This window comes from Harpia harpyja, chromosome Z (genome assembly GCF_026419915.1).
Source record: "Harpia harpyja isolate bHarHar1 chromosome Z, bHarHar1 primary haplotype, whole genome shotgun sequence".
Classification (NCBI taxonomy): domain Eukaryota; kingdom Metazoa; phylum Chordata; class Aves; order Accipitriformes; family Accipitridae; genus Harpia; species Harpia harpyja.
This window is the reverse complement of record NC_068969.1, coordinates 70,374,072-70,396,345: the sequence shown is the minus strand read 5'-3', so window position 1 is coordinate 70,396,345 and position 22,274 is coordinate 70,374,072. Positions and strand designations below refer to the sequence as shown.

Sequence of the window (22,274 nt, the reverse complement as noted above, 5' to 3'; positions counted from 1 at the left end):
GGCAGCGGCAGCTCACCGCCACCGCGGCGTTTCGGGGCTCGGCCGAAAGTACTGGGGACAAAAATGCATCGCGACGTGCCGCCGCCTCCGAGGGAGGCCAGGCCCGCAGCGCAGGTCCCCCGGGTTCACCGGTCGTCCCCCGACACCGGCTTGCTGCTTCCTAAACCGGCCTCAGGGGAAAGGAGTTCAGCGTCTCCGAGCAGTCGCCCCCGGGGAAAGGGAAAGCTTCGAAGCTCCCGAAGGCCGGCGGCTTCCAGGGCCCTGGTCCCCTCCCTGCCGGGCCGAGGGCCACTGCAGCACACCGGGCCTGGGCCTGGCTTCAGAGGAACTCCCACAAGTCTGTCAAGACTGTGGAAGAGCTCTAAAAAATCTGCTTTGGCGGGTTAACTCGTTTCAGATTTCAACAGGCGGGAAAAATGAACACCTTCACGCTCTACGGCAAGTCAGGCCGACAGGATGACAGAAACGAAAAAGAGCCCAAGTACTTAAAAATTACCAAACAGCACATACTAAACTTGAAAACTGAACCATGTTTTTATTCAAAGCATCTATTAAAATGACAGCATATCCACTCTTCTGCTGTTAAGTCATGCCAAACTACAACCTCAATCGTTTGAAGCACTGAATACTTCAACATTTCTTGTATGTAATCACTTCTTCATAAAACAGAAAGCAGTCTTCCACATCTCAATTTTTTTTTTTTTACTTGGTATTTTACCCAAAACTTGTCGCAACACAAAACTGCTTCAGCTGTCTGAATTCTGTCTACAGCCAAGTACAATTCAGTGTACTCATCATACTTGAAGAAATATGCTGCAAATTGCCCGAAGCATTACAGCTGACTGGGAAAAAAAAAATTAAAAAAAAAAATCAATCCTAATGAAGTAAGATTATGACTCCAGCCTGCAACTGGCTGGTAATTACACAGTCTTGTGCCCTGTGAAATACTACTCAGGAGCAATTCTGACTGATGACTCTCAAGTACAACAGTGAGCTCTGGGCTCATTCTGGAATGACACTTATTTGCATGAGGCGAACTGAACAGTGAAAAGCATGCAACTTATTTGAGAAACTCCAAACCAACACAGGCAAATTACCAGTTTTACATAGGCTAGGAAGCCTAGAATGACTACAGTGTTTCATACTTTTAAGCCTAAAGGACTTAAAACAGAAACAAATGAGACTGATAGCAGCTCAGTTTAGGAGCCGAAAGCAAAAGTTAAACTGTATCACTCATGCAAAATTATTTACATTCCATGAAAGCGATTTTTTTTTTTTTTTAGTTATTCAATTACTCTTTAGTTAAGTGCATCAATACTCAATTTAAACAAACTGGGTTAATGAGATTTTCAACCATAACAGGTTATCAATTATCAGAGAACATAAACCAACAGTTGCAGTTGCTGGTATAAAATAACACTACTTTACTGGAACAGCTGTATGCATCTGGTCAGTCTATAACAAGTGATTGATAAAATGATTTCTTCCTCTTGTTTAAGCAAGAGGGAAAGTGGCTTCCCTTCTTATCTGAATTTCTTAACCTTCAACGAGAGGAAGGAGTTAAAGCAAGCAGGTCAGTAAATACAAATTATTAATATCCCCTATAGCAGTAGCTTAACAAACAAACAAAAAACCAACCAAGCCCCCTCCCCCCCAAAAAAACCCACACCAAAAAGTTCTATCTGAAAACAAAGTTTCGTTAGCATATTAGGACTCTCTGGTTGCCTTCAAAGCAAAATACAGAAAAATATCACCAGGAGACAATGCTATTTGAAAGTATACAACATTCACGAAGTGACAAGATATACTGCTAAACATTTTATATCAGCATCTGAGTACTACGCAGCATTCTGTAACTTCATTTATTTGGGAAATACATGAAATCACACTGTTAACACGCTTGTAGCTATCTTTGGAAGCCTATTTTCTAGTTGTATAGTGAATACTTTTATGCAGTGTTTAATTGATAGCTGTGCTACAGTTAGTGAAGACAAAATTGGCATGTTATCCTGAAGTAAAGCAATAAGGTGGCTTTATGCACAGAAAGTACGGAGGCTTCTATTTGCTAATAATCATATGAAAGCAATACTTCAAAACTTAGTGTTTGCTAATAGGAAATCTAGAATAGTTTACTACAAATCCATACCACCCTGTAAATATCCCCTTTAATAAGAAAATCAAGTGCCAAATCACTACAGGGTCCAAAAATATCTGAAAAAAAATATTACCAATTGTTTACCTTTGTCTAGACTTTGCAAGACTAATCATTTTCAGATAAACCCAAAAATGTGCAAAAGTTCCTAACATCACATGTTAGGAACAACAAGTGCTACCAAGAAATTCTGCTGAAATCAAATCAGAAAACTTAAAACAGCAAAGTCAAGCCTCATACCTTGAGCAGTCAGATCTTAGTTTCCTGCATGAAGCAGTTTCTTCCCCTCTACAGGTTGAGATAACTAAGCTTTGCCTTCCGCCTCAGTGATACTGACATTAGAAAAACAGTTTCACTACTGCTTAACCATATCTTCAGCCCTATCACTTAATATAAATTTGCTTAAACTGTCAGATAAATACTTTTCTTTTTGCCAGCCTTCTTTGGCCATAGGTACCATTCCGCTAATTGTGAACACTTTGTTCAGAAAGTGCTTCCTGTGAAAACTGCTTCAAAATAAATGAGTTAACCTTGCAAAATCTAGCTCCCCACAACACGTAAATTTGTCAACCCTGCATTATGCAGTCCCGTATTTACAAAATACTTAGAAACTTTACATCTGTCTTTTACCTTACAAAAAGTGCAATTCTCTCACCCCATGTTATGGGGCAACAACATTCTTCATAAATTCTACAGAATAGCAGCCTATGATAAGCAAATAAGGTGCTTAGCTTATGCTCAGGATCTAACTGGTTAAGTACCACCAGGAAGTACGCTTTGTATAGGCAGACTCTGTTCCTATCTATTGTCACATGGGTGCCACAGCTAGGTTTGCAAGCTCAATGAGAGCCAGCGCACCATGCATGCGCTCACGCTGTTCCTGGAGGCGGCGGCAGGCAGCTGAATGAGCGCTGTTTTTCTCTTCATCCTCCTCTTCATCAGATTGAAGATATTCCATCGGGTCCTGCTGTTCCTGATCCGTTTTCTGGATTGTTTTAGTTTTCAAAGCAGGAGCACGCTGTTCTCTAGTCTCCCAGTATCTACAAAATCAAATGTGGGGAACACTTTTAAAATATACACAACTGACTCGCGCACCAACAATTCAAAGCTGGCAAAAACCTCCCAAGTACTCACTTGCATCCGACTAAGCACTGCATTTGGCTTTATCTTTCAGCCCTTATATGGTAGAATTTAAAGGCGTCAGAAACCTCCTTTATTCAGTATTTTAAGTGTAAAGGGCCCAAGTGAACATCTGTGACAAATTGCTCCTCTACATGGTGTTCCAAGCAGGGGTTTCTCCCTTTGCCTATGCAGTTGTTGCCACTCATACAGATGCAAATTCAGCAAGACTGTAGCACTAACTAACAAGGTATGAGCAGGTGTTGACCAAGTAAAGAGAAGCATTTAAGCAAAGAAAAAAAAGAAGATAATAAAACATCTCATTAGGAACTTTGTCTTGACCAGGAGTTCACACTTCTTTAAGGAAAGGCAAGGCTGGGCTTATTTGTACTGGAGGAACAGCTGGTTTTGGCTTGTTGGGGTTTTTTTTCACGCTAAGAATAAAATGCTCTCTCAGACCAGTCTTACAAGTATTTAGAGAAGGATGACACCATGAGGGAACTTACTTTGCTAGCCACTCAGCCACAGCTTTATTGTCAGCTGTCTGCTTCTTAGTCAGCCTGTCTGTGAGCTCTTCCCTCTTCAGTCGGGCATATGGATGTTTGGGGCAATGACGGTTTGCATGCGTGAATCTGCTTAAACAGCCTTAAAAAACACGAAGTGACAATGAAAAACACATTACAGAAAGCAGCCAACCAACGAGTAAGCATAACGTCTGTGGGATGAAGATGCTGCTGAATCCAACCTTCCTTACTCACAAAACCCTAGGTTTGGTTGAAAACGGCAAGCTCTAGTTGCAAGGTTCATAACAAGGCCCATCATTTTATACACTACTATCAACTGACAGAATGTCCTGGTTTCAGCTGGGATAGAGTTAATTGTCTTCCTAGTAGCTGGTACAGTGCTGTGTTTTTGAGTTTGGTGTGAGAAGAATGTTGATAGCAACAACTGAAAACATCAATGTTAAGTAATGTCTAGTCTAAAGTCAAGGATTTTTCAGCTTCTGATGCCCAGCCAGCAAGAAGGCTGGAGGGGCACAAGAAGTTGGGAGGGGACACAGCCAGGGCAGCTGACCCAAACTGGCCAAAGGAATATTCCATACCATGGGATGCCATGGGGCGAGTAGGGGTAGGGGGATTGCTGCTCAGGGTCTGACTGGCTATCGGTTGGCAGGTGGTGAGCAACTGCATTGTGCATCACTTGTATATTCCAATCCTTTTATTATTACTATCGTCATTTTATTAGTGTTATCATTATTAGTTTCTTCTTTTCTATTCTATTAAATTGTTCTTATCTGAACCCATGAGTTTTACTTTTTTTCTTCCGATTCCCTCCCACATCCCACTGGGTGGGGGGGAAGTGAGTGAGCAGCTGTGTGGTGCTTAGTTCCTGGCTGGGGTTAAATTGCAACACAGAATTACTGATAACCTACTCACATAATAATATATGCAATCCTTGGATACCTATTTGCATGATTATGCAGATTCTGTGTGGCTCCTCCCTTCCCTAGAAGCTCCTCCAAAATTAAAACCCAAAGCTTTTATGGATCTTTGCCACGTGAATGTGCTAGTACTAGACTGACCCTAGCTCTGAAAGCTGCAAATTGTTCTCTGATGGCTCACCATTCTCGGAGCAGACGAAAGGTTTCTCCCCTGTGTGGAGACGCTGGTGAGTTTTGAGCTGCCCACTCTGAACAAAGGCTTTCCCGCAATCTGGGTAGTCACACAAATAAGGCCTTTCACCTTAAAAATAGTAACAGAACAGATTTATGAAAGATGAATGTAAAAGAAGTCATAGTATCCAGTGGCGGTCCCTGGCTTGAGACTTACGCAAGCAAGCTCCCCTTTTACCCACTCAGACATTTGCACCTACCTAAAAAGCCCTGGCGTACCAAATAGCAGAGATCCACTTTTACCCCAAACAGATCTTTACTTTGGAGCACATGCTCAATGCCTTAATGCTACTGGGTAACACAATTACTTCCAGGGGCATGGGGTGGGGTGGGGACAACACGACCAAAATTGTATTTTTCCTTGTCATATTTTCTGATTCAAGACTCTTGCACAGCACTACATAAGCTTTGTCCCATGAAGCTACGCACCTACAGAGCAAGAAATATATGAAGTGAAATGAGTAAACGGACAAGTAATGAAATTCACATTGTAACTAGCTAAATTTTATCCTTAACATAGCCTGAACTAGGGTAAAATAACTGAGGTCAACAGTATAGAAACATATGAAATTGTACAAACATCTCATTAGGGAAGACTATTTGAGAAAAGTTGTATAAACATCTCATTAGGGAAGACTATTTGAGAAAAGTTGTATTGGGTACATGGAGGTCTGAAGAGAAACTTATTCCAGACTTAAGCCAATAAAGTTTTCTGAGGCCAGTCATCAAGGGAGACTTCCCCCATGCAAACCACAACAAGAAGAACAGAGACAGCAGGTGTCTCCTCCCTTAAGAGGATCTGACTGTGTTCAACTCTGCAAAGACATGCCATGCCACCGCTCCTCAGGAGGGATGACAAAACGGGGGTGATGCTGACTTACTAAGTCAGAGGAATAACACCAGGGTAAGCTCTGCTCGGTTAAGCAGTTCATACAGCTTCAAGACCTAATACAACCAAGTGAAATAAAAACATCTTTTGACCAAAGCGCATGAGGAAACTGCTGTTTAATATTAGTATCTAGATTAGTCTTAGTGACTTGAATCAGAACAAAAGACTGTGGGAGCCAAGGTTTTTCTGGGGTTTCGTTTGGTCGGTTTGGGTGTTTGGGGGGGGAGTATCGGTGGTCGTGTCCTTATTGTGAGCTACATTAGTTCACACTTTATCGCAAATACAGAGTCCTGTTGAAACATGAATAAAAAAACCAACCAACACTATTTGCTTGGTTTAAAAAACCAGCATCATCTCCTGTTCAGTTCAAGCTCAGCTGGGTATTGAGTGAGTTGATCCCACATTTTAACTTAACTGTGAGTTGCCTTCTACATACAGCTCCTTCACCCCAGAACACAAATTCTAGGTGGTGGGAGGGACAACTGGATGGTGACGTTAAGCATTTGAACTCTTTTCCCAACGTTTAAGCTACACTTGTAGGGTGTTACACTGCCCAAGTTATCATCCACCTTTTAAGCTACTGTCTCATCATACAGCTAAACTTCAATTGCTGTGTGAAAAATACACCAGCAAAAAGGAAGCAAATCACAGAGAAGAGGCAGCCAGAATACACAGTGCTACCACGTACAGAGCACCACGCTCTAGAAAAGTTCTTCCTCTCGCAAAGTAAGCCTGTGACAGCAGCAGATAAAATATTTACACTGTTTGCCTACTCTATTACAGCCTAAAATGCTGCTACACTTCTCCATGACGAACACAGTTACAAAGACTTTGATTGCACTAACAAGCACTGGAAGAAGAGCCTGATTAATTTAACAGTTACAGCAAAATATTAACAGGTCGAATTTGTTGGGTTTTTCTGCAGGTTTGGGTTTTTTTGTGGTTTTTTTTTTTAATTGTGGGTTTGGTGGGGTTTTCTTGGTTTTTTTTTAATTCCTTCGCTGCTGCTCCCCAAGCTGCTCACGCCAGCTATTCACACGTTCCCTTTACTCACCGGTATGAGTTCGTTTGTGGGCCTGCAGCGACTTCTCTCGTGGAAAGACCCTGTTGCAGATATTGCAACGTATTCTGCTGGAAGAGTGCTCTCCTTCATGGATCAGGTCACGGACGGTGTCTGCCCTCGGCCGGCCGCGCCTTATCCCATCCTGCATTGGAAGAATTACGGAACTGACACCCCGCACGCTCCCGCCCCTGCAGTCCAGCCCAAAACCCCAACTTTCCCTCTGAAGTGACTCTGAAGCCACGGCTGTGACCGCAGGCGGCCGGTGCCCTGGCGGCAGCAGCGCTCGCGGTTCAGCCGTTAACCGAAGGGCCGCGTGCCACGCCCTCACCTCACCCGCTGCCAGCAGCCAGCCTGCGGCCGGCAGGTGCAGGTGGGGAGACGCCGGGCGCCGCCGGCGCTCTGACGCGCACGCAGGGAAACGGGCAGCGAACCGGCGGAAGAGAAGGCACCCTTTTTTCTTTTAATTTAATTTTGAACGGAGGGGGAGGCGGGGCAGCGCGCCGCCTCTCCGCCTGCGGGCGGCTCCCGGCTGCCGGTCCCGCCGCCCTCCCGCTCCCGCCGGATGGCACCGGGGGGCGCGCGCCGCCGCCGGACGTGACGTCACCCCCCCCCGAAAAAAAATCTGCGGGCGGGGGAGGCGCGCGCTGCGCGGAGTCACCCTTTAACTCCGCCGCCCGTCCCGCCCGCCAGCCCCGCACTCACCTTCAGGTGCCGGTGCCTGCCGCCGCCGCTGCCGCCCGGGCTCCCCGCCTTCTCTTCGTCCCCGGCGGGGGCTCTGCCCGCTCCCCCGCGGGGCGGCGGGAGGGCCGAGGGGGCGGCGGTGCCGCCGGGGCTGAGGGTCACGTTGTGGGCGTTCTCGCCCCAGCGCCAGGGGTAGACCATGAAGTCGCTGAAGCCGGGGCTGGTGGGGACGGGCGGGGCGGCCCCCGGGTCCTCGCCGACCCCCCGCGAGGAGGGCTTGATGGGGGTGGTTTTGATAACGGAAACCAGGACGCGCTTCGGGGAGCCCTGGCAAAAAATCACCGGGGGAGCCGGCGGCAGCCGCTCCGCCATCGCCGACCCCTGGCGGGCACCGGCGCGGGAAGCGGGGAGCGAGGCGGAGGGGGCGCTCCGCGGCGGCTCAGCCCCGCTGTCCGAGCCCGCGTCCCGGGGTGGGGGGGGTTGTGGAGCGGCACGGAGGTCCCGCGGTCGCCGCCACCTGTCGCCGCCCGGGCCCGCCTCAGTCGCTCATCGCCGGGGACGGCGGCTCCCGGCGGGGTCTCGGTGCCTTCCCCCCCCCACCTCCGCGGCCAGCCCCGAGCGGATCCGCAAAGTCAGCGGCGGACCCCGGCCATAGCAACGACCGGGGTGAAGCAGCCGCAGCCTCTCCGCACCTTTCCGAAGCGGCGCCGGCCCCGCTGGCAGCCCCGGTCCCGGCGATGCCCGAGGAGGAGCCGGAGCCGCCGCCGCGACCCCTCCGCGCCCACAGCCCAGGCCAAGCCCCAGATTTTCCCGCGTTACATTTCGCGCCTGAGCGTAACCAATCAACTAAACCGGCGCTGGCGTCACGGAGCGGCCGTTCCCGCCGACCAACCGCTAGGCGGGGAAGCTAACGGCCCCGCCCCCGGGAGCGGGGCCCGAGCAGGACGCGGCTTCGCTTCTGCCGCCCTATTGGACAGGCGCTCGGCTCACCGGCGGAATTCGAAACTGAGTGGGCTCGCGGGCCGCTGGGGCCGCCCCGCCCCGCCGCGGCTCTCTGTCTCGGAGGAGACGCTGATTGGCCCGCCGCGGCGGGGCGGGGCGAGGGGGGAGGGGAGAGGCTGGGGCGCCCGGGCGGGCTTGGCGCGCGCCGACGGCGGTCGGGCGGCACGGGCCAATCGGCGCGGCGGCCTTGGCGCGGCGGGTGCGCGGTTTAAAGGGGCCGCCTCGCGGCGCGGACGTTTTGGCGGTCGCCGGGCGCTGCCGTGCGGACAGACACCTCCCCCACCACCACCATCACCCCCCTTTCTTAAGCAGCGGCCCCCTGCGGTCAGCGGGCGGCCAGACACCGGCAGCCCGGTCTGGCGGGGATCCTGTAAGCCCGCGGGGCCGTCCGGGCGGCCCGACCGGTGCCGCCGCCGCCGCTTTGCTGTAGAGCAACAGGCACCGGCCCCGGGACCGTAAGGAGCGGGTAGGGGATGTGCCAAATGGCTGCGGGGGCTGCCCCGGGCCGCGAGTGGGGAATTCCGGGAGGATTTTCAGGCACGTGGCATTCAAAGTCTGTGCAAGCTTCAGATTTTAGTCTATTACTGTTTGAGGGCCGGGCTTTTTTTCTCCCCCCCCCCCCCCCCCCCAACCTAATGTAGGCGTTCAGGTATTTATACTGTGATCGCTAGAACGGTGTCTGAAAATGTGGATTTTTAGCCTTTGAACATCCTTTGAACCCGAGACCCGCTCTAGTTCTGCAGCCTGTCAGCACAGGCTGCCGCAGGCCGGGAGCCCGCAGGTCTGCACGGGCACGAAGCTCCCACGGCCGCGGGGAACCTCGGCTCGTCTGTGCGAGTGTGTGGCTGATCTGTGAAAGGTTTGGTGGTGGCGAGGAATGGTTTGGCAACACCGTGACATACACTGATCTGGCTTTAGCTGATAAAGCCACGAAACAGGTTACATGTTCAGTTTTTAAATCTGCAAGTAACCGCTGTGCCTTGTTTACCGAATCCCTTGGAAATCTGGCTACTTGAAACTAAAAAGGCTTTAGCTTTATCGGATCCAGCAGTACTTCATTTATTTTATGCTGGTTTGCTGCATTTTTAAGCACTAGATCTCACTGTTCTAAAGGCAGAGCACATTCCTTGGCAGTAGGTGAGGGCCGTTTATGCCAAAGCTAACTAGTAGCGTTACATTAACATCCTACTTTTATCTCGCTGTCTTACCATCACGGTGAATTTTACCGACTAGTTGTAGGTTGCAAAATAAGTAACTCACACTTCTTACGTTAATAGCTACGTTTTGAGACAAATACCAAGAGCACAGAGAAGCCATGAACCTCTAAAAACAGTGAGGGTTTTTTTCCCCGTTCTGCTTTGTTCACTGCAGTTCGTATGCTACAGACTGCTGCCTTGTAAGAGTGTTAGCAACCATCACTGCTGATGCCGTGAAAAGCCGAAATCAGGACTCAATAGTCAGAAGACCATTAAGCAGGTATCCTTTATTGCAGCGCTGGGAACACAGGGGATTTCTCCTCCTATTGTGTGCACCTGGTCAGGCTAATTGCATAGTTTATATACAGGGTCTAGATACATATTCATCGGATTTCTGAGAAAAGTTTTACATATTCGTTAGTTTTCCGGGAACTCGTTATCATATGTAAATGTCCTTCATGCAGGTGTACTCGAGGTCTCTGGTGGTCTGCAGGAGTCCTCTGGTGGTCTTCAGTAGTCTTCCTCACTTGTCCGCTGCTTGACCCTTCTCGGATGATTCTGCACATCTTATCCTAAAGAGTTCTCAATAGTGCTTCTGTTTATTATCTGTGCTTATAGTTTGATGTAATCCACATGGATACTTCTAAGCTAAATTATCGGAGAGCGCTAAAGTCCTACTCTTCTTCAGAAACTGCAGGGCCATCCAAAAGCAATTTCTCCTACCTTTTGCAACATACAGAACTTTTATCTACCACCTGTTAGGAAATAATTGGGTAAAGAAATAGCAAGGCCGTTGTATTCAGAAAAACATCTTTGCATCAATCCCTCCTTTTCTTTTGAGGACTTGTAGCTTATCTGCTACAGTCCTCAATACATATAAATTCACTAGAACTCATTTTCATGTAATTTATAGTCTATTCCTTTCAAGGGCTCAAGTACAATATTTTCTTGTTTCTACTTGATGTCTAATCCATTTCTTTTTCAGTCACTATACATTTCAGCTGAACTCTGGTAACACCAAAGAAAACATTTGAGAAATATACTAACAAATATCTCTAGAATCGTTAAAGTAATTAACCTGACAAATAATTGTTTTAACCGTCCTAAATTGGGAAGTCAAGAAGTCAATTTATTCCAAATTTCCCTAAATCTCCAAGATGTATCATCCATAGTTACTTTATGTATCTGTTGGGTTTGTTTCTAAATCTCATTCAGATCTGTGGCAATTTTCCTCTCCTGATTTATATATACACAACAACTAACATTTATGACCGTACAAACCTCTCCTTGTGCTGCTAGAAGTTTATCCAATGCCATCCTATTTTGGAGAACCATTTTAGATAAACTAGTAATCTCAAGTTGTAAGGCCTGAATGGCATCCACAGTGTAGTTCTCTATTTGTTCTATGACTGCTGAAATGTTCGCTAGTGTTTTCTCTAATTTACTTACCCCTAACCAAGGTAAGAACCACCGCACAAAACTGTGAAATCCTGTAGGACGGTCAGCAATAGTATTCCGTGTTCTCTTAAATCGTTTCAAAAAGGTTCTCACCCACTCATTCTGATTTCTTAAGCTCCTGGTTACAGGGATATTAGCAACTATCACCCCCAAGGTACATGTTTCTGACTAATTAGGAGGTAAGGCCTTCCGGGCCTTCTTTTCACATAGCCAATACCAACCACTCCCTTTTGGAACATTCTAATATCTACTTAATTGACTCATCCTTTGTATCTGTGTATTCCAATTACAACAAGGGTAGTGTCCCTCTGTAATGTTGCTGATTCTATTGGTCTTATCTGTCTGACACATCTCAAATCTGGAGATTTGTCTCATTTTCCTTGGTAGACTTTGGCTTCACCCATAAGTTATTCTAAGAAGTATTGAAAGGGGTGAGTATTCCTACTAAAGGTAAACCTTTATCAGTGTGTTCAGGGAACTGAGTACATACCCAAAAATCTGATTGGTTAGTTGTTCTTATAATTCCTCCAATCAATCTTAAATGTAAATTTACATGCCAGGAACCTAGACTTCTCTTTGTCACCTGACTTAGATACACAAGAAGGTAGAATTCCTACATTTCTCTTTACACAACAAATACTAACCATGGATCAAACCCCTTTAGTTAACTTCAATTTTAGTGGGGCTTTTCGTTCTACTTTCTATTCAGGAATTGCTGTCTTAATTCTTGAATAGTGGATCCAAGTCAGTTGTTCTCAAACCTTGATTGTAGTAAAAGTGGTCAGCAACACCTGGTAGGGTCCATTTCACTTCTTTCCTAATGCATCACCTGAAAAATTCTTAACATAAATCCAATCTCCAGGGCTAAACGGGTGAATCGGATGATCCAGCCCCTTAGCTCTGGTTCCCAAAACATTCCTATTAATTTTCTCCAATTGCTTTCTCAAAGAGATAACATAATTCTGTAAATAAGAATTTCCCAATTGACTTAAATCCTCCCCTTGATATTTAGCCTGGTATGGTCTCCCATATAATATTTCAAAAGGGCTCAGATTTTCTCTGGTTCTAGGTTTCACACGTATCCTAAGCAGTGTAATAGGTAGTGTCTGATACCACTACAGGTTTGTTTCTTGACATATTTTGGCTATCTGTTGTTTTATCATATGATTCATTTTTCCACCTGCCCACTGGCTTGTGGCCTGTAGGGTGTATGTAACTGCCAATCAATTCCCAATAGTTTGCTGACCTGTTGCACTACTTGTGTACAAAAATGAGTACCCTTATTTGATGAGATGACTATAGGTACTCCAAATCGGGGTATTATCTCATTTAATAATACCTTAGTTACTTCTCTTGTTTTGTTTGTTCTGCAAGAAAATGCTTCTGGCTATCTAGAAAAGGTGTCTGTAAGTACCAATAAGTATCTGTATCCCCCTTTTCTTGGAAGTTCAGAAAAATCAATTTGCCAGTGGTCTCCTGGTATGTTTCCTTTCTCAATGTTCCCTAATTGCACCCTGTTACTTGTGTTGGGGTTATTTCTCAAACATACCTCACACTGCTGAGTCACCTGTTGGATTGTAGTATACAAATTTTTCCATATTAACTTCTAATTTTAAAATTTATACAGGGAGTCTGCTCCTTAGTGTGTCTTATTGCGTTCTTTAACTACCCCCCATATCTGTTTAGCAGGAATTATAATTCTACTATCTTTTGAGTGGGCCCATCCTCTGGAGGGAATCTGTCTTCCTATTTCTTCTATCAATTCTTTATCAGCCTTAGAATATTCAATATGTTTTTGATCATCTAGGCTCTTACTTCTATTGTCTGGAATTAAGGCTAAAACTTTTTGCATTCTCTCCGCTGCCTGTTTAGCTTTATAGTCAGCCGATCTATTACCTTTTTCCTGGTCAGTGTTACCTTTCAGGTGTCCTTGACAGTGCATGACGGCAACTTTGGTTGGCAGTTGGACTGCTTCTAATAGGCGAAGAATTTCTTCGGTATACTTAATCTGCTTCCCTTGTGCAGTTAGTAGTCCTCGTTCCTTCTAAATTGCTCCGTGAGTGTGGACAACTCCACAGGCGTATTTGGAATCTGTCCATATATTTATCCTTTTTCCTTTTGCCAATTCCAGGCCTCTAGTCAGGGTAATGATTTCAGTTTTTTGAGCTGATGTTCCAGCAGGTAGTGACTGAGATTCAATTACCTCGTTTATCATTGTCACCGCGTATCCAGCTCTTTGAATACCTTGTCAGATGAAGCTGCTTCCATCCGTGAACCAGGAATCCTGTGCATCCCCCAGAGGTTCTTCTTTCAGATCCAGTTTGCTGGAATACACAGTCTCTGTGGTTTCTAAGCAATCATGTGTCAACAGTTCAGAAGTCATCTCATTGAGGAAAGAAGCTGGGTTCATAACATTAGTTACTTCAATAGTAACATCATCTGATTCAATAAGAATGGCCTGGTATTGTAGAAATTGGGATGGGGAAAGCCAGTGATTCCCTTTTTATTCCAGTACAGCTGATACTGTATGTGAAACCAGTACTGTGATCTTTTGGCCCAAGGTAAATCTCCGGGCTTCTTGAATATTCAAGACCACAGTCACTACAGCTCGTAGACATCCTGGCCATCCTTTGCTTACTTTGTCAAGCTGTTTGGAAAAATAGGCCACTGCTTTTTTATAAGGTCCTAGCCATTGAGGTAGGACTCCCAGAGCTATACCTTGCCTCTCATGAGAAAATAGCCAGAAAGGTTTAGTCACATCGGGTAGGCCCAAGGCTGGGGCCTTCATTAGTTCTTTCTTAAGTGTCTTAAATGCATTTTGAGCTTCTTTAGACCAAATCAATCGAGTAGGATTGTTTTTCAAAAGTTCATACAAAGGTTTAACTATTATTCCATAATTATAAATTCATAACTGGCACCAACCTGTCATTCCCAAAAAGGTCCTGAGTTCTTTTACCGTCCAAGGGAGGGGAATCCTGCAGATGGCTTCTTTTCGTTCTGTTCCTAATTCTCTTTATCTTCCAGAAAGTTTGTATCGAAGGTAGGTTATCTGTTGTCGTATCATCTGAGCTTTCTGTTGAGAGACTCGATAACCATTTAGTCCCCAAAAATTTAACAAGCTGATAGTCTATTTTATGCAGTCAGGTTTTGTTTTAGTTGCTATTAATAAGTTGTCTACATACTGTAAAAGGATTCCATCTCTGGAAGGAAGATCCCATGTTTCAAGTTCTCGTGTTAGTTGATTTCCAAAGATTATTGGACTATTCTTAAAACCTTGGAGTAACACTGTCCAAGTAAGCTGCATTTTCCTACTAGAGGTAGGGCTTTCCCATTCAAATGCAAATAAACTTCGACTTCCTTTTGAAAAGGCAAACAGAAGAATGCATCTTTCAAATCTAATACTGTAAACCATACCTGATTATCTCATAGCTTAGCAAGTAAAGTATAAGGATTAGCTACCACAGGATGTAGGTCCTTAACAATTTTATTTACCCCTCTTAAATCTTGTACTACCCGATAAGTTCCATCCGGCTTTTTCACCGGTAATATGGGGGTATTATACTCTGATTCACATTCTACTAATAGTTCATACTGTAAAAAAATATTAATTGATCCTGCTATCCCTTTTCAACCCTCTAACTTCAAGGGATATTGCTTTTGTCGTACCCGACTGGTTCCTTTCCTGAGCTCTATGACTATAGGAATGGCATTTTTCGCCCTCCCGGGAATCCCTGCGGCCCATATTCCTGGATATACCTGATTAATAATTTCTTCAGTTTTGGGGGTCGTTGCGGCAGACTTTCCAGGGTACATTAGGGCTAGACTTAAAATCTCAATTAATTGATTTTCCTTTACCTTTAATTCCACAGTCTCATGTTTAAAAGTTATCACCACTCCTAACTGTTCTAATAAATCCCGACCTAATAGTGGTTTGGGAGAATTTGGCAAATACAAAAATCGATGTATCCCAATTTGCTTCTCTAACTTGAATTTGAGAGGTTTTAAAAAGAATGCTTTTTCCTGTTGGCCAGTAGCTCCTTTTACATTTACAAAGTCTTTACTTACAGGTATCAATTCTTGATTTAAAACAGAGAAAGAGGCTCCTGTATCTACCAAAAATTCTACTCCTTTCTCCGATTTCCCTAGCTTAATTTTGACCAGTGGATCCGCTAGGGTAGATGCCCCAGGTCTTCATCGGTCGGCCTCTGCTTCCACTATCACAGCCTGTTGTACCCCCTTACATTTCGGGCATTCATTTCTCTAATGTCCTTCCTCCCGACAATATGCACACTGATTTTTTTCCCAATACCTGTTCTATCCCTGTTCTATTCCCAAAGGGCCTTCCTCTCCCACGTCCTCTAAATCCTCCTCCATTTACCATTCCTTTGTGTTCCAAAGCTGCCACCGTCACTGTTGCCATTACTTTTGTTAATTTTCATTTATCTGTATTCTCTGAATTTCTAAAAACTCTCCACACCTCTTTAAGCAACTTTTCTAAGTCCCTTATATCAGGCCCTTTTAACTTCTGTAACTTTCTCCTTATATCTGTAGATGACTGTCCCAAAAATAGACAAGTTGTTGCTGTCCCACATCTGAGGAAGGATCTAAGGTGGTGTATTTTTTCATGGCATTTCTCAACTGATCCAAAAATTCAGTAGGAGTCTCTCTCTGCCCGTTTTACAGCATATAGTGCTGACCAATTCACAGCCTTAGGAACAGCGTTTTCTAATCCCAGTTTTATCCATTCTCGATATCTTTTTAACAATCTATAATCATGCCCATCATTGGGATCCCAGTGTGGGTCATTCAGGGGAATGTAATCGTCTACACTCCCTTGTAAGGTTCCCCCAGTAATTTGAGCCTGCACATGAGTTCGTGCAGTTTTTAATACTAATTGTTTTTCAGTCTTGGTCATTTCTCCCAAAATCAAATCTACATCTGTCCAATCAGGATCCTGATTTCTTACTATTAATTTAAATCGTTTCGCCACTCAGGAGGGGTCATCCCGATATCCCTTAGCTACTTCTTTCCAAGCATCTAAATCAGTAGTAGAGAAGGGGACTTTTACTCTGGCTGGATCTCCCACCCCCGTTACCTCCCACAATGGGGCCAGGAGTTGCGGAGCTTTCTGAGTCTTGTTCCGAGTCCGTGCAGTAACTGGGGTAAAATTATTTGCTGCTGCTTCTTCCTCATTGCTGCTATTTGTTTCGAATGATAATGGTGGATGCAGAGGAGGCAAGATCTGTAATAAAGGGGATAATCCCATTTCTTTGGGCTGATCTTTTATGTCCTCTCTTTTCTTTCTGGGGTTTGTTAGCTTTAAGCACCTCTGGTTAATGTTATACGCTGAACCGCATCTTTTTATTTTCTCCTGTTTCCTTTCACTTTTCTTTTTCTTTTCTAAAGATAGGACATGGGGATCTTGTGGCGGGATATTAATACCACAATCCTTCTGCCATTTTGGATGATTCTTCAAAGTAAAAAACATGTCTGCATACGTAACTTTGTCCCATTTTTCTTCTCTTTGTAAAAAAACCATTAACTGTAATATAGTGTTATAATTCAAATATCCGTTAAAAGGCCATTTTTCACCATCCTCTAGTTTGTACAGGGGCCACCACTGGTTACAATATTTGGTCAATGTTTCCTTATTCACACTTCCACCCGGCTGTCCCCCTATATTTTTCCAATGTGCTAGGATACATCCTAGCGGGCTTTTCTTTACACCACCACCGCTTTGCTGTCCCCCCATTCTACCTTATTGATTCTGTACTGTCTTTATTTGCACACAAATTATTTCAATAACCACAACTTGTCATTCTTTTTCTTCCCACTCTGACCATGTTCCACAATTCTCATACTGGATATTCCATCCAAATACTACCCATATATTTTGATCAGAGATAAAACAATTTACAAGAAAAAGTGGTTCACATTCATTTCCACGGTGAAATACACACTTCTCCAGGTTTTCCACACTCCCCTCGCAGCTATGCCACATCTCAGTCACTCAGTCCTCTCACACACAAGAGCTAGCTCTAGTCACCCATACAAAAATAAAACATAAAATCCAAGTCAGTTCGCAATGAGCAATCCCTTATGTCTATATCCGAGTTCAATACCCATAAGTCTGTGCTGCCAGAAGTACCAAACTTATGCGGGTTTCATAAGTGTACCAATACTAGAAAGTAAGTTATTCCAGAAGTACAAGGCTTAACCCATGCCTGTACCAACGCACTAAATACCAGTGCTCTACTCACAGTAAGCGTGCACAAAACCAAAAGTACAAACACTTATACAAGTTATATAAGCTCTGTACTAATACCAAATAATACCAGATCTATACCCTCAGGCACTAGTAGCCTGGTATACGGCGCTCCGCATGGGACGTCTCCTATGGCTTACGAGTACCCCCTAACAACCGGTCTCCAGAAGAGAAACTTAGAAAATTTAAAGAATACCTTTACTCCTTAGACGGTCCTTGTCTGCTCCCACAGTGATCCGATTGAGGTGAGAAGTCTCTCCAGGAAATCCCGGGGGTACCCTAGGGAGTCCTGTTCTCAGCAGGTTCTGCAGCTGAGCAGAGTGGGTCCCATCTGGGGTGCCAAATTGCTGCCGTGAAAAGCCGAAATCAGGACTCAATAGTCAGAAGACCATTAAGCAGGTATCCTTTATTGCAGCGCTGGGAACACAGGGGATTTCTCCTCCTATTGTGTGCACCTGGTCAGGCTAATTGCATAGTTTATATACAGGGTCTAGATACATATTCATCGGATTTCTGAGAAAAGTTTTACATATTCGTTAGTTTTCCGGGAACTCGTTATCATATGTAAATGTCCTTCATGCAGGTGTACTTGAGGTCTCTGGTGGTCTTCGGGAGTTCTCTGGTGGTCTTCAGTAGTCTTCCTCACTTGTCCGCTGCTTGACCCTTCTCGGATGATTCTGCGCAGTGCACTCTTTTGCATGTTTGATGCATCTTATCCTAAAGAGTTCTCAATAGTGCTTCTATTTATTATCTGTGCTTATAGTTTGATGTAATCCACATGGATACTTCTAAGCTAAGTTATCGGAGAGGGCTAAAGTCCTAATCTTCTTCAGAAACTGCAGGGCCATCCAAAAGCAATTTCTCCTACCTTTTGCAACATACAGAACTTTTATCTACCACCTGTTAGGAAATAATTGGGTAAAGAAATTAGCAAGGCCGTTGTATTCAGAAAAACATCTTTGTATCACTGCATACAGGAACAGGAAAGTGCTGGGGAGAGCAAATTTGTAGTGTATTACTGCTAACTAACTGCCGTCAGGATAATGGGAAATTCCTAGCAGTTCTTCCAATATCGAGATTGTAGTAGTGGACTGCAGTATTAGGTATCCATCCAGAGATAGGCAGCCCTTTCATCATGAATTACAGTTCAGTTTGTCACAACTATCCTTTAAACTAACTAGTAAGAACCTTAATTTTTGCTTAGCTAAATTCTTGTTCATAGTAATGACACCCCAGCTTCTCACACTCAGTGTTACATGTCAAAAAGTTCTACCACGACTATGCCAGGTCAGGCTGTACTTGCCAGGCCAGAAAGCAAACAGTACAGCCTGTAACTCTTCTTTCTAAAATGAGCAAACAGGTTTCCACACGCTTAGATGTGTCCCACTTAAAAAACTTCAGCCCTAAAAAAAGACACCTGTGGGAGAAAGTTCTGGTAAAAGAACAATGTTGTAGAGGAGTGGTAATACAGAAAGATACGTTAAAATCTATTAGGGGAAAAAATGACTCGTGTTAAAATAATTGCAACCCAAAACCAAACTGTGAATATCCTTCCTTCATAACTTTCCAAAACGACACGACTGGTGTTTCAAGTAGCACATGTAGCTGCTGAGGAAATCCCATGACCGATGGAATTAATGTTATGATTTGGTACATAAAATTGTAGATATTGTGAATGGTGCCATACGTTGCAAGTAACTGAATATCTCCATACTTATCCTATGCCACCTCAATGAACACATTAAATTTTGTAATGACACTCAAGGGCCTGACAGCAGATTAACTTCTTTACATGGAGCTTGTAAATTTTTCTAATGCCAAATAATACATCTTTGTTAATGCAGGCAGCACAAAAGAAGGAAGAGATGAGCTGATGCCATTACTGATATTTTAACTGCTCTGAACAATAGTGTTTCATGCAGTAATAACAATGACCGAAAAGAAAGTGACCTCTCAGTCCAGATCCTGCTACTGGAAGAGAAAACATGCACACAGAATGCGTGCGGCCTGAAGGGCTTAAAACACACTGCTTTTCAGTACGTACAGTCATAGGTATTAAACTAATAGTTCATGGAACATTATGTAAAAACTGTTCTAAAGTAATCATCTGAGCTATAGTATCTTAACAATATGGGTTTGCTCTTGATAGTACTTTGATGCTATGCTACTAGCTTAATGTATAAAAGCATTAATATTTTAGTGTTAGTGTAGAAACAAGAAAAAGTTCTCTCTGAGATGTAAAGGACCAAGATGATCAAACATTACAAAACCTACAATCAGGTCAAATCCTACTTATGATTACAAAAAAGCATAGCTTTTATTAAAACATAATACAGAAATAGTGAAAGGATAGGGAGCACAAATTCAACAGAAAACAAGGAAAAAGTACCTGTGTTCTATCCAGCTAGTTAGACTCGGGAAGGACATCGTTATTGAGGAGTTTGAGGATAATAAACTCAGAAATAAAAAGTAGAACAACTAATTCTCTGAGGTGGGTAAATGCTGTATTTCTTAAACTGAAACAGAACAGAAATACGTGATAAATGAAGAGGAGAAAAGGTACTTTTTCTCTCTGAAGCATGCTTCAATGATTTCTAGTGATATTCCAAAGTTCAAACCAGAAAACTTTGAGACAGTGGTGGCCTTTAGGTAGGTAATAGCAAATACTTAACTACGCTGCAAGTAACTTTATTGTATGTTGGATTTATATAATAACTTAGCAATAGTCATAATATCGTTTATCTAAGTGATTATTATTATATTTTCCAACTTCTTCTTTATATCAAATCAATATATCAAGACAATAAAATTGCTTATAGTTAATAGCTCAGTTGAGGCCAGCTACTGAACGTTCCAGAGGGAAGGAAACACAATGAGGTAAGCATGCCCATAACAAAGATTAATTCCCATCTCTTCCTGTGAAGGTGATGGAAGAACAGTAGTTACCATAAGCAGGTCCGTTGTTGGTAATGTAGCTCTTTTTACTGCTTATCTTAAAACTTCACGTGGTCAATTGAGTTCAGTAGAATTACATTGCTGGAAAATGTATGCAATGGCTAGACCCACTATGTGACACAGTATTACCCTCTTTGCCTGTTCGGGTGCCCTGCCCCAGAATGGGACCTTGAGCCCTGTGGTGGGTTTGGGATGTTTCTACTCCAGGCAGGGGAGATTAGGCACTAGAGAATGATTCATGTCTGGAGACGAGAGAGTGGCTGTAGGAAAGGTCAAGGACAGGATGCCCCTCACTGGTGATTAAATGCTTAGCTGAAAAGGTCAGAGGAACATCAGCCTCCACTCGCGATTCTCTGGCTCCTGTAATTAGGCACCTTTGCCCTTTAGAAAAAAAAGAAGCAAGGGGCCTTTTGGTAAAGATGCCATATTCCATACCTATACCTGCCTGGGAAGCCTGTGTAGGGCTACTCTTCTGCGCATGTGAAAAATCTACCTGCAGAGAGAACCTGAATGGAGGAGCAACTTTGGCAGGCAGCCCTCATCTGAAGTAAGATGAATAATCTGTTGTCAGAGGGTTAGGCACCCATGCTCAGCACTGCAAATGTGAGATTCAGGCTCTGCATCCAAATATGTAATCATACCGAATCCATCACTCTTACTTATTCAGTGTAAAAATCCAGGCAGAACATTTGGTTTCATGCCAGCTGTAAAATTCAGGTTTTCTTTGTCCATCTCCTGTTGTTTGTGTAGGTAGGTAACTTGACAATCAATCACACACTGATTGCACATAGTGAAAAGCTGCAAATGAAGAGAGTACAGATTACTTTAATCTGCCATGTAAGACCCTTAATCAGTTTGGGGTTTGACATCTATATTACAAAAATTTTGTTTTGATTGATAGAGCATCAGAAGACTAAGAACTTTTTGTAAAAGTTTACATTCATTTTAGAAAACAATTATATGGACAAAGACGTGTTTATAACTAGTGTTATTTTTGGCTGTCATTGTGGAATCTCTCGGAGAAGTTAAGATTTTTTTTTTCCTCTTTCGAAACTTCATGAAAACAAAGCCACATTCCACAAAACACCAGATCTTTAATCTTACTGCTGAAGTATTTTTGAATTCCTCGTATGTCCCTCTCCAAAGACATGACAACCTTCAAAATGCCTATTAAACCTGCAAGTGCATTGCCTGTACAGTCAGTAACGACACTATTTTGTCTGCCATCTTTCATACACAGCGTAACTTCAGAGGGCTTTGATTCAAGCTTGTAGAATGTTTTAAATAAATGTGTTCCAAAAATTTCTAAAAAGCTTTCTGGATACAGTGGGGAAATCTAGTTTGGATGCTGCGATTGATACCAAAAGGCTCCACAAAGGCCTGCAAAAATCGGGGGGGGGGGGAGTTGTTGATGTGTTGCCATAATGCAGTGGTGTTAATGTGTTTCTCCAGACTAGAACAGGACAAAGTAGCTTTCCAATTCTTTCTCTTCACTGAAAATACATGTAGTTTCATCTTTCTACAAAATCAACTATTCAGAGGCAAGCACAGCTGATCTAGATAAACATTTCTTACATAGTATTTTATTACTGTATCATATTCATAGAAATATCTTCAGACATTTTTATTTTGTTAATTATGGCTAGCTATTTTTTAAAATTTAAGAACTGTGCAGAAGTAATGATAATATATTCTCTTTACTGAGTTAGAATTTCCTGCTTCAATTTGAAGCATGTCAGAGCCTAAGAGATCCGACTTGACTACCACGATTTTACAAAGCTGGTTGTGAGCAGATAACAGCCCTAACTTAGTTGCTGTCATT

The 22,274-nt window shown here is 43.7% G+C and overlaps 1 protein-coding gene across 1 annotated transcript; it reads right to left on the bottom strand.

The window, feature by feature from the left end:
• Nucleotides 1-515: 515 nt before the first annotated feature.
• On the bottom strand, nucleotides 516-8,385 carry ZNF367 (zinc finger protein 367). The gene is made up of 5 exons (XM_052778578.1): nucleotides 7,598-8,385; nucleotides 6,887-7,037; nucleotides 4,894-5,013; nucleotides 3,778-3,916; nucleotides 516-3,192 (listed from the first exon to the last, which is right to left on the bottom strand). The coding sequence occupies exons 1-5, from the start codon at nucleotides 7,946-7,948 to the stop codon at nucleotides 2,961-2,963; spliced, it is 993 nt and encodes a 330-aa protein (XP_052634538.1). The 5' UTR covers nucleotides 7,949-8,385; the 3' UTR covers nucleotides 516-2,960.
• Nucleotides 8,386-22,274: the final 13,889 nt, after the last annotated feature.

What these genes read in the sequence shown, in the direction of transcription:
- ZNF367 (XM_052778578.1), bottom strand. Translation starts at nt 7,948, where the DNA reads ATGGCGGAGCGGCTGCCGCCGGCTCCCCCGGTGATTTTTTGCCAGGGC. An exon ending in GCAGGCACCGGCACCTGAAG is followed by an intron (nt 7,038 to 7,597) that starts GTGAGTGCGGGG and finishes CTTCCAATGCAG; the next exon opens with GATGGGATAAGGCGCGGCCG. An exon ending in CCACAAACGAACTCATACCG is followed by an intron (nt 5,014 to 6,886) that starts GTGAGTAAAGGG and finishes ACTATTTTTAAG; the next exon opens with GTGAAAGGCCTTATTTGTGT.